Raw genomic sequence first — 13389 nt, 5'->3', positions numbered from 1 at the left:
CTATTTAGTTAATACTAAGTGCCAAACAGAGATGCATCTGGCCCCATTTTACAGCGTTTTGTATGACTTAGCCAGGGATCAAACTCCCAACCTTCCAAACTCTAACCACAAGTCCACTAAATAAATTAAGTCCTATACTGACAGATATACTTTAGCAGATCCAATAGGCATGGAGGTGTATGTTCCTTAGACCATAGGTTATGGAACGTGTTGAGACATCACACTAGTTATGATAGTGATGATTCACAGTTTGTGCAAATTCAAAGTGGTGACTGATATCAAACCAATTGAGGGGTCTAAAGCTAAATGTTTACGTCAATGTGTCAGGCCATGCAAAACTGAAAATGCAAAACTGATCCCAGATCAGCATCTAGGGGCAACCTCACCCTACACCCGTATTGTATAACCAGGTAAGGCCATGTAAAGTCATTATCTGAATTTAAGTTAATCTCTACTGCTGCAATGTTAGTTTGACCTCATGAGGATTATCACTCGGCAGAGTGCAGTTCCGTTGCTTGAGCAGAGAGTCATGGTTAAAATTGGATCATTGAACCAGGTGGCCTTCTCCCCACCCAAGGGAAAGGTGTGAATGGAACTGATAGGAATTGATTTGTCAAATCTCGTGATATTTGTAAGACAGCAATAATAATTAAAAAACTCAAAAGTGTTTGAAACTAAACATACATATTTAAACATACATATTTTATCTTAAATTGTCTTTTAGACCTAACAAACAAGAGCACTTCTCACGGTCGCGCTGCCAATCATTTATATCCAAATCTTCAGTAATCTTTTTACAGTAATTGATTAGTTCAATGATATCATGGACGCACACAAAAAACATTCTGGTCAGTTTGTATTCAGATGTTGCATTCCCACGGCTGCTACCAAAGGAAATTAGGTCACCTAAGATGGAGGGTGTGTGTGTGTCAGTCACCAAAAGGGTTGAGTTCAAAAAGGGTTATGAATGCGTCCCAAATGGAGTACTATTCCCTATATAGTGCACTACTGTTGTAGAGCTCTAAATGGGAGAAAGTGTGCCATTTGGGATTTAACCTAGTTCTTCTTCCTAGAACTGAAAGAGTGAATAGCGAGAGGACTACTGCACCTTTAAAAGAGAAACAGTGAATGATAAAAGGGCTACTGTACCTTTAAAAGAGTAACAGTGAATGAAGAGAGGGCTACTTACTGTACCTTTAAAAGAGTAACAGTGAATGAAGAGAGGGCTACTTACTGTACCTTTAAAAGAGTAACAGTGAATGAAGAGAGGGCTACTGTACCCTTAAAAAATAAACAGTGAATGAGGGGGGTCCTGGGCCTCACAACCAATGGAGAAGTACACATTGTACAGACTAAGGTTACCTCACAAATGGCACCCTCTTACCTCTATAACCTGCAACTTTTGACCAGGGCCCATCAAACTCTAAAATCATATCAGAGTTTTGTCATATGAGCAGGATACAGGGGTGTGTAAAACTGTACAATTAAATGTTTACTGAGGGGTCTGGCCATAGGGGTCTGGTCAAAAGTAGTGCACTGTCTATGTAGGGATAGGGTGTAATTTGGGACGCAGCCAGAGACAGAGACAGACAGTCTGTCGACATGTAGGCCTGATGGTCATATTTCGCCTTATCAGGCGAGGCAAAATAGGTGCGCTTTGGGGGAATTTTCCCCTTGTAATCACTGTATGATCTGAAGAACCTTTATTGGTTTCTTGGTAACAGATTCTCTCTATGGTGTTTTTTGGTAACAGATTCTCTCTATGGTGTTTTTTGGTCTGAATAGAAGATCATTGGGTTATTAAGATCTCCGTGAGAGAGGTCCATCATCACAGATCACTTCTGGAAGACAATGGTGTTGCTGATAACAGACTGCATAGACTCTTACTGGAATACTTCCCACAAAAACAATGTAAAACATCATAGACGCTGCCCTCTAATAGTAGAATCTATACATTGCCATATTCATGCTATCTATGGTTTATAAACAAATCTCAACCGAATTGGATAAAACAAATATTTTAAATTGGGTGTTGGATGAAATGCAATGTGGAATCCATTAGAAATGATGGATTTATAAGTTAAGGCGAAGCAAAACAACTATGTTGACAAAGTGATGGTAATACCATTATAGAATAGAGCTTATATAACGATTCATCCAATTATAGACTTATAAGATGTCAGAGATGTTGTCATTTCAATATGTAAAAACACTGGTGACATAAGACTTAATCATGTAGCTAGAATAAACATTCAGTCATATGATTGAATATAATTGTTGAAACAAGCCTATGTAATGATGATTTAGAATGTGTCCCAAATGGTACTTTATTCCCTACATAGTGCACTACTTTTGACCATAGGTCCTGGTCAAAAGTGGTGCACTATATAGGCCAGGGAATAGGGTGCCATTTGGGATGCAACCCCAGCTTTTAACGCTATCTCACTCAGCTGTGCTGTGCAAACACAACTATCGTCAATTGAACAGACAGTGATCAGTAATGTAGTAGATCTACACTTGATAACTCTGATATACTCATATTATGAGTACGTCAAAGTTATCAAGTGTAGACCTACTACATTACTCACTGGACTATTACAGTCACAGATTTGAATGAATGCATTTGAGGTTGATAATGTCATCTCTGTCATAATGTCATCTCCTTAATGTCATGTCCATCCAATAATGTCAGGTGTGAACCATTATCCTATCTTATCAAATCAATGTTTATTGGTCGTGTAGGCTACACAGATTTGCAGATGTTATCACAACAGCACGTGCAGCGAAAATACTTGTGTTTAGAGGTTATTCTCCTGGCACCAGTCCGCCAGGGCTCTCACCTCCTCCCTGTAGGCTGTCTCATCGCTGTTGGTAATCAGGCCTACCACTGTTGTGCCAGAAGAGGCCTTATAGAAATGCTTTGCAATCAGAACTGTCTATAGGCCTATGGTCATTTATGATCATTTCAATTAATATAGAACAGAAATGGCATATTTGTTCTTTATGCATGCTTTTATCAACAGTTAGTCCTAATGTCATCGATATAGGCTATCGAATGACTGACTCAAATGTGATATTTGGAAATAATTCTTGGTCTTACATTGTGAAACAACAATTAATTTCCAACTGAAATGCAGCTAGCCTTTTGATTTGGAACCTGGTCAAGAAAAGGGCACCCTTGAAAATGACAATTTCCTTCAGCTGATTTTTCAGTAGGCTACTTTACCTCATAAGTTTGTTATTCAATTTATAATTACATGTATTAAAAGTAAATTTCTTCTTTGAGAAGTTTTTGGTACAAGATGACGCTGACAGACATGGAAGCTCTGTTTCTAGCTCCTAAATCCAAGCATTTCGCTACACCCACAATAACATCTGACAAATATGTGTATGTGACCAATAACGTTTGATTTGATCTTCCCAAGTGCACTGCTCCATTGTATGATTAGCCTAATGAACACACAAGTGAAATGACTTGGGACCGGTTTTCCAATGTTAGGCTATATTTGTGTGTGTATACGGCTTTAGATCATAGTCCTAACAATTGTTTTGAAGGTTCAACCCTATAAGTCTATTGTTCAATCAGATGGTGTGATTAACAAGTCATTACTGCAGTTCCAGTGACAATTGTATAAAGCAACAGATGGTCTTTACTGCCACTTTGTGGTCGTCTATAGATGGTGCAGGTCTCAATATTCTCTCCATCATAGGTTTAAATGTCAGATTAGGTCCTTCTCTCTAAAAAAAATAGTTGTATTCTCTACTGGAAAACATAGACATTGGAATGAAAATGTCTTGCATTTCATGGTAGTGGTGTAGGCCTAACGGGTGTAAAAATAGGCTAGTAGTGCAAAGTCATTCGAAAAGACGCATGATGTCGCGAATGATTAATAGGCTAATAATCAAAGTTATCGAACATTCAGTTTGCAACGCATTATAAAGAGGTATAATATGTTTGGTTTTTAAAATCGGTTTCAGTCTTGAGAAATTAAGCCAAGACCTATGGCAACTGTAATCGTCTCAAAATGTATGCAAGTATGACCTCACAATGTTGCACCTGTGCCATTTGAGTTCGTAGCTATGGTAACTTTTAAAAGCACCATTAAAAACAACATTTATTTTCAAACTATTCGTGGTGCAAGACGGCAATGCATTAGACCGAGCAGGTAAGAAATTCTGCTTGAATACAGTAGGCCTAATGAACACCGTCGGTTGGTCAAAGAGAGTTGAGCTTCTGTGAAAAGAGCTTCGCTGTGCATGTTTTGAACACTATCGAAAGCCTTTCTGCAAATTTACACAATGGTTTTAGTAGAGGAAGAGGCGAACCGAGAGTGATAACTGGGCACAAAATCTGTCTTGTCCAGCAGGTGGCGGTTTTTAGTATTTTTTTTCGCTCAACAAACGATTCGTTTTTGTATGGAGGTCAGTGAGTGTCGAATTTGGTCCACAAAAATGTAATGGCTTATTTGCTACTCGTAACAACGTAATATCGAATAGAAGTGCCGTACTGCTTACGTTGTTACGAGTATCTGGTCAATATAATGGATAATCTTCTGCTTCCAGTAACCTATCAGATATAAATTGTCTGGATACAGTTTCAGTCATTTGAGGAGTGAAGATTAATATATTTTCAAGTGGGCGAATTTCATGGTGCTACTTTAGCTAAGAATTAATCATGACTGAAAATCTATTAGGCTAGCCTATAATTTGATGAGCAGGCATAGGCCATAGCCTACAGATTCAGTCAAATATTGGCAGACTGACCCTTGCATGAATCACTGTTTATTTTAAAATACAGTACCACTCAAAAGGGTTTTTCTTTATTTTTACTATTTTCTACATTGTAGATTAATAGTGAAGACATCAAAACTATGAAATACCACATTGAATCATGTAGTAACCAAAAAAGTGTTAAACAAATCAAAATATATATTTTAGATTCTTCAAAGTAGCCACGCTTTGCATTGATGACAGCTTTGCACAGTCTTGGCATTCTCTCAACCAGCTTCATGAGGAATGCTTTTCTAACAGTCTTGAAGGAGTTCCCACATATGCTGAGCACTTGTTGGTTGCTTTTCCTTCATTCTGCGGTCCAACTCATCCCAAACCATCTCAATTGGTTTAAGGTCGGGTGATTGTGGAGGCCAGGTCATCTGATGCAGCACTCCATCACTCTCCTTCCTGGTCAAATAGCCCTTATACACCTGGAGGTGTTTTGGGTCATCGTCCTGTTGAAAAACAAATGATAGTCCCACTAAGCACAAACCAGGTGGGATGGTGTATCGCTGCAGAATGTGTTCCCTGAATTCTAAGTAAATCACTGACTGTCACCGGCAAAGCACCATCACACCTCCTCCTCCATGCTTCACAGTGGGAACCAGTCATGCATTCACCGACTCTGCGTCTCACAAAGACAGCAGTTGGAACCAAAAATCTCAAATTTGGACTCATCAGACCAAAGGACAGATTTCCACCGGTCTAATGTCCATTGCTCATGTTTCTTGGCCCAAGCAAGTCTCTTCTTATTATTGGTGTCCTTCAGTAGTGGTTTCTTTGCAGCAATTCGACCACGAAGGCCTGATTCACACAGTCTCCTCTGAACAGTTGATGTTGAGGTGTGTCTGTTACTTGAACTCTGAAGCATTTATTTGGGCTGCAATCTGAGGTGCAGTTAACTCTAATGAACTTATCCTCTGCAGCAGATTTAACTCTCGGTCTTCCTTTCCTGTGGCGGTCCTCATGAGAGCCAGTTTCACCATAGCACTTGATGGTTTTTGCGACTGCATTTGAAGAAACTTTCAAAGTTCTTGAAATGTTCCAGATTAACTGACCTTCATGTCTTAAATTAATGATGGACTGTCGTTTCTCTTTGCTTATTTGAGCTGTTGTTGCCATAATATGGACTTGGTCTTTTACCAAATAGGGCTATCTTTTGTAGACCACCCCTACCTTGTCACAACACAACTGATTGGCTCAAACGCATTAAGGAAAGAAATTCCAGAAATTAACTTTTAACGAGGCAAACCTGTTAATTGAAATGCATTCCAGGTGACTACCTCATGAATGTGGTTGAGAGAATGCCAAGAGTGTGCAAAGCTGTTATCAAGGCAAAGGGTGGCTACTTTGAAGAATCTCAAATAAAAAATATGTTTTCATTTGTATAACACTTTTTTGGTTACTACATGATTCCATATGTGTTATTTCATAGTTTTGATGTCTTCACTATTATTCTACAATGTAGAAAATAGTAAAAAAAAATAAAGAAAACCCCTTGAATGAGTAGGTGTGTCCAAACTTTTGACCGGTACTGTACATTGAAATTGAAAAATCTTTTGGTGTTTACATGTGTATTTGTTTAACTTGTTACTTTATTCCTAGTTATATGTACATTTCTACTTCAATTACTTCGTGCCCTTGCACATTGACTCAGTACTGGTACCCTGTGTAAAAGTTATTGTTACTCTTTGTTTATTTATTATTACTTTTATTATTACGTATTTACTTTTTCAACCTACCCTGCAATCAAACCTGCAACCCTGTACATGTGACTGTTAAATAATCTGAATCTGTTATTTCTCTATTTTCTTTCTCTATGCATTGTTGGGAAGGGCCCATAAGTAAACATTTCACTGTTAGTCTACACCTGTTGTTTACGAAGCTTGTGACAAATAACATTTGATTTGATTTGACATACAACTGCACAGGACCAAGCATCAAAAAATCTAAACTGAAATTTAGATTTTTCACTTCAAAGTCAAAAATGTCCTGGACTAAATTATAAAAAATTCTGATGAATTTAGTTGGAGGCAGTTAATCTCATTTACTGTATAATTTATCTTACATGTGGTAAGTTGCAGGTGCCTACAGGGGAAAAATAACAATTCAACCAGTTTTGAAAAGAATAAACAGAACATTCTGCTCCATTGAACTTCATTGTAAATTTCAACTGTGCCAATATATTTGACCGCATCTATCTGTAAATAGCGATTTCATTGTATATTTCATTTATTCAGACATATTTTAACCAACAAGCTGTCAATGTATTATTTAATTTCATTTAGGATTTTTTGTTCAAGCAGGTAGCCAATTGTTTTTTATAAAAAGGCCAAACGTTGTCCAACTTACTTTCGGTCTTGCTGTATTTGTTTTGAGGGTGGAAAAACATTAACGTTGATCATTGGCTAGGTCTACTTCTTACCTGCTGTACATGTGTTAATGTGCTGTGTTTGGTCTAGCCTATATCTCAGTCTGACCTTTGAATCTGGAATTTTTCACACCCCTTCTATACAACTGGAGATCTCCAATATTTTGAATGTGAAACATGCTGTCATGCAATTGTGATGGAAATGATAATGTTAAAGGGAAAGAAATGTTTTAGCATTTGTACAAAAAATCATGAAAAATAAAACACTAATATATCTTGATAAGATAAGCATTCTTACTTACTTACTTACTTACTGACTTTCAACTCCCTGAGTCAATACATGTTAGAATCACCTTTGGCAGGGATCACAGCTGTGAGTCTTTCTAGGTATGTCTCTAAGAGTTTTCCACACCTGGATTGTGCAACATTTGCCCATAATCTTTGGGAAAATTGTTCAAGTTTTGTCTAATTGGTTGTTAATCATTGCTAGACAACAATTTTCAGGTGTTTTTATAGATTTTCAATCAGATTTAAGTCAAAACTGTAACTCGGCCACTCAGACACATTCACTGTATTATTGGTAAGCAACTCCAGTGTAGATTTGGCCTTGTGTTTTAGGTTATTGTCCTGCTGAAAGGTGAATGAATCTCCCAGTGTCTGGTGGAAAGCAGACTGAACCAGGTTTCCCTCTAGGATTTTGCCTGTGAATCTCCATTCCATTTCTTTTTTATCCTGAAAATCTCCCCAGTCCTCAACAATTACAAGCATACACATAACATGACGCAGCGACCACTATGCTTGAAAATATGGAGAGTGGTACTCAGTAATGTGCTGTATTGGATTTATCCCAAACATAACACTTTGTATTCAAGCCAAAAAGTTAATTGCTTTGCCACATTTTTTTGCAGTATTACTTTAGTGCCTTTTTGCAAATGGGATGCATGTTTTGGAATATTTTTATTCTTTACGGGTTTCCTTCTTTTCCCTATGTCAATTAGGTTAGTATTGCGAGTAACTATAATATAGTTGATCTATCCTGTTTTCCCCTATCAAAGCCATTAAACTCTGTAACTGTTTTAAAGTCACCATTGGCCTCATGGTGAAATCCCTGAGCGGTTTCCTTCCTCTCTGGCAACTGAGTTAGGAAGGATCAGTGGTGTAAAGTACTTAAGTAAAAATACTTTAAAGTACTACTTAAGTAGTTTTGGGGAGTATCTGTACTTTACTTGACTATTTATATTTTTGACAACTTTTACTTCACTACATTCCTAAAGAAAATGATGTACTTTTTACTCCATACATTTTCCCTGACACCCAAAAGTACTCGTTACATTTTGAATGCTTAAAAATTGTCAAATTCGCATACTTATCAAGAGAACATCCATGGTCATCCCTACCGCCTCTGATCTGCCAGACTCATTAAACACAAATGCTTAATCTGTAAAGTATGTCTAAGTGGTGGAGTGTGCCCCTGGCTATCTGTAAATTAAAAGAACATGAACATTGTGCTGTCGGATTTGCTTAACATAAGGAATTTGAAATTATTTATACATTTACTTTTGATACTTAAGTATATTTTAGCGATTTACATTTACTTTTGATACTTAAGTATATTTTAAACCAAATACTTTTAGACTTTTACTCAAGTAGTATTTTACTGGGTAACTTTCACTTTTACTCGAGTCATTTTCTATTAAGGTATCTTTACTTTTACTCAATTATGACTATTGGGTACTTTTTCCACCACTGGGAATGATGCCTGTATCTTTGTAGTGACTGGGTGTATTGGCACATGATCCAAAGTGAAATTGATAACTTCACCATGCTCAAAGGGATATTCAATGTCTGCTTTTTTGTTTTTACCAATCTACCAATAGGTGCCCTTCTTGGGAGGCATTGGAAAACCTCCCTGTTCTTTGTGGTTGAATCTGTGTTTGAAATTCACTGCTCTACTGAGGGACCTTACAGATAATTGTGTGGGGTACAGAGATGAGGTAGTCATTTAAAAAATCATGTTAAACATTATTATTGCACACAGAGTGAGTCCATGTAACTTATTATGTGACGTGTTAAGCACATTTTTACTCCTGAACTTACTTAGGTTTACCATAACAAAAGGGTTGAATACTTATTGATGCAGGAAATTTCATTTTTTTCATTTTATATTAATTTGTAGAAATTCCACTTTGACATTATGGGGTATTGTGTGTAGGCCAGTGACACAAAAATCTCATTTAATCTATTTAAAATTCAGGCTGTAACAAGACAAAATGTGGAAAGTCAAGCGGTGTGAATACTTTCTGAAGGCCCTGTACTTAGGCCTATTTCATGATCTCTAGCAGTGTCTTAGGTCAGATGGCACAACTGCTTTCACGTTAGAATAACACCACCTGTCGGAAGACAGTGGATCTCTATAGCCTATTAGTTTTTTTCCTTAATGTTGCATCATTTCAACTGTCAAGTGGTGAACCACAACATTTTTCTTTACAGGTTGACAGTTTGTGGCTTTTCTCTTGAAAGAAGAAGTCTCAAATCTGTCTTCAATGGAAAGCCTGACCAAAGAAATAACTAGCCAAGTTTGTTGTTGCTTATCATTGTTGTTGCTTATCAATCTTCAGAGTACATTCATTGTAAAGAAAAGTTTGTGGTCATATGCTCATCCTTAAAAAAAGTAGGCGCCTGGCTAATGAAGTATACTTAAAAATAACAGAAAGTCCTGCACACTGTGTATGCGTCCAATTACCACCTTTATTGACAATGTTCCCATCCACAAAAATCTTCTACAGGTCAAACGGGCTGAGTGCTCACATACACAAATATATATACACATTTCACCCATAGGTTAGAGTGTACAAGGTGGAAAATTGGTCAATGTGCCCTTGAGCAAGGCATTTAACCCTAATTTGCTCCAGGGGCGCCGTACTATTATAGCTGACCTTGTAAAACAACAATTTTCACTGCACCTATCCGGTGTGTATGACAATAAAACATTTTTTTTTTATTCATTCAGTTTAACCTTTACATAAGAGAGAAAACATGTAGCTCGCCAAAGTAATACAGACAGAGATGGTTAATTATATGACGAAGGGAAATCTCCATGTATGTTTTGCAGCTGACATGAAAAGAATGATGACCCCCCCGGGCGATGACAGTGACGTCAGCGATCAGCGCCACCCCATGAAGACACGCTGCGCTGGTGGCCAGGGAGGAGACAGCCCCGGCATGGACCCGAAAAAATGGATCACCTTCAAAGACCTCCATGACCAGGTCACGCAGCTGCTCTCCACTAAGCTTAACCCCTGTAACATCAAGCAGTGCAAGTCCAAACTGGACATCCTCAATAAGTGCTCCTATTACCTGGAGGTCATGCGCCAGGACACACTCCACCAACCAGACCCGCAGCAGCAGCAGAACTACCTGTCCAACTCCACCATCCTCCACCTCATCGATCCCTGGAAGTTCCAGCGGATGAAGAAGCTGGGCCACAGCCAGGTGCAGATCCAGCTGAGCCTGCTGGAGGAGCTCTACGAGCAGTTCTGTAAGGGCAAAGTGGAAATGGAGGCCATAGCCAGCCAGAGCGACTATGGCGATCAAGAGGTCGCCCACATAAATGGGAGGATAGCGCATCTCATGAAGGCGTTCACGGACTTTGACTCGACACTGATGCCCGGGGAGCTGCACACAAAGCACCGGCTCATCTCCGAGACGGGCAACGCCAAGGTGCCCCAGATTCATTTGAGGCTGTCCGTCAAAATGCCCGTGATGTTCGACACGTCACGCTCGGAGGCTCTGGCCGACTGCGCCCGGCTGCACTGGGAAATGGCCGGGCAGGAGCAGCAGGAGCCTGGGGAACAGTTTGAGATCCGCTACAAGCTCCTCCAGCCGACCAACACGGAGGAAGGGAACCAGCTAGGAACGGTGACCTGCAACTCCTACTGCATACAGGTCAACAACCTGTTGCCGCAAAGGTGCTACGAGTTCACAGTGAAGCGGGCTGACGCCTGCTGCCTGGTCTACGGGTTCTGGAATGACACCATGGTGCTCAGAACCATGCCACTATCCCCAGGGGGCTTCACCGGGAGCCAGGAGAAGAGGAGGAGGCTGTTCCCCTGGTAATGGGCTAGCGTGGCGTGAGTGCATGGCAATATGAAAATAAAGACATTTTAAATTTTTTTTTTATCTCTCTAATAAAAGACATTGTCAAGATTTTGGGGATTCGAGCCTAGTCCTTTAATCATGTTACAGAGCAAAACAAATATTGTCCTTGAGAATGTGTCTGATATGTTGTTATGGCATTGTTATGTCTGCCACCTAGCCATATGGCCATATCAGACATAACACCTACAACTGTGGAGAGAGTGAAGAAGGTTTTACCTTTCCAATAGCAGCATAAACATGGACATTTCAATACAATAGCGGATGTCCATAATTATGGCGGCCCCCATGCACTTGTCACAAATGCCTTGTTCGCCGTATTGAACATTGATCTCCTTTTTTTCTTTGCATTGTCTTTAGCAGAGTATACTCTACATCACATATGTCAGAGTCAAGGCCCGCGGGCCACATCCGGCCCGCGAGAAGGTTTTTTACGGCCCCTGGGATGATCTTGATTTATTATTAGAACCGGCCCGCAGACCGCAGCAAGCCGGCAGCCCGCAGATCTTTTACACGCACCAATACTACATTTCCCACAATGCAACGGTGACGCACCGAGCAGTAGGCTGCTTCATTTCAATATTTATTGGCACAGCAGTCGTCAGCATCACAGTAAAATTAACTTTCAGATACCCATCAAAAATGGCAAAACGGAAGGTGGACACTGAGAACCGGGGGTTTCAAACAAGGTGGGAGTCGGAGTATATGTTCACGGAGGTAGCTGGAAAACCTGTGTGTCTTCTGTGTGGAGAAAGTGTGGCGGTACTGAAAGAGTATAATCTGAGACGACATTATGAAACGAAACACGCGGACAAAAACAAGAATATGGACATGGAACAAAGGCTACAAAAGGCAGAGGAATCTCGACAGGCTCTGTTCAAAAAAGCCAAATCACAAGGCCAGGCTGCTGTCAAGGCCAGTTTTATTTTGGCAGAAGAGATCGCTAAATCAGCCCGGCCATTTACGGAGGGGGATTTCATCAAAAACTGCATGATTAAAGTTTGTGACGAAGTTTGCCCAGAAAAAAGGCAACTCTTTTTAAATGTGAGTCTGAGCAGAAACACCATTGCCGAGAGAGTAGACCAGTTGTCCATCAATCTAAAAGAGCAGCTTGTGAAAAAGGGAAAAGATTTCATTGCATATTCCTTGGCTGTGGATGAGAGCACCGACATTTCTGACATTGCCCAGTTGTCAATTTTCATCCGCGGAGTGGACTCCAGCCTAAGCGTGACAGAGGAGTTTTTGGCTTTACGTCCTATGCATGGCACAACTACGGGGCATGATTTGTATGAAGAGGTGTCAAGATGTGTAAATGAGATGGAGCTGCCTTGGGAAAAACTCGTGGGTTTGACAACCGACGGAGCACCTGCGATGTGTGGACACAGGAGCGGACTGGTGGCGAAGATACGGGAAAAGATGCAAGAGGAAAACGCGACAGGTGAGCTGACAGCTTATCATTGTATCATACACCAGGAAGCGTTGTGCGGTAAAGCCTTGAAAATGGAGCATGTAATGAGCATCATCACGCGCACAGTTAACTTTATCAGAGCCAAAGGTTTGAATCACCGCCAGTTCAAGGCATTTCTGACGGAGTTAGAAACGGAGCATGGTGATTTGCCTTATCACACAGAGGTGCGATGGCTAAGCCAGGGAAAGGTGCTTCAAAGATGTTTCGAGCTTCGTGAGGAGATTTGTCTGTTCTTGGACAGCAAAGGGAAAGACACAACACAACTCCGAGACGAAATGTTTCTGTGTGAAATGGCTTTTCTGTGTGACATTACGAGTCATCTGAATGCAATGAACTTGCAGCTGCAGGGTCGGGATCATGTCATCTCTGATATGTACAGTACAGTGAAGGCATTTAAAACCAAACTGACTCTGTGGGAGACGCAGATGCGGAAAGAAAATTTGAGCCACTTTCCCAGCTGCCAGACCATGAAAGAGAAGCTCTCTACCAGTGCGTTCCCGAGCGCACAGTTGGCTGATAAAATAGGTATGCTTGCCGCTGACTTTCGACGCCGATTTGCTGACTTTGAAGCACAAAAAAGCAGGTTGGAACTGCTCGGTAACCCATTTGCTGTTGACGTGGA

The 13389-nt window shown here is 40.2% G+C and overlaps 1 protein-coding gene across 1 annotated transcript; it reads left to right on the top strand.

Annotated features, from left to right (window-relative positions):
• The first annotated feature begins 10273 nt into the window (after positions 1-10273).
• Positions 10274-11260, top strand: LOC120064848 (fibronectin type III domain-containing protein 11-like). The gene has a single exon (XM_039015440.1). It carries the CDS (start codon positions 10274-10276, stop codon positions 11258-11260), a length of 987 nt encoding a protein of 328 aa, XP_038871368.1.
• Positions 11261-13389: the final 2129 nt, after the last annotated feature.

This window comes from Salvelinus namaycush, chromosome 20, assembly GCF_016432855.1.
Source record: "Salvelinus namaycush isolate Seneca chromosome 20, SaNama_1.0, whole genome shotgun sequence".
NCBI lineage: Eukaryota > Metazoa > Chordata > Actinopteri > Salmoniformes > Salmonidae > Salvelinus > Salvelinus namaycush.
This window is presented reverse-complemented; position numbering and strand designations above follow the sequence as displayed.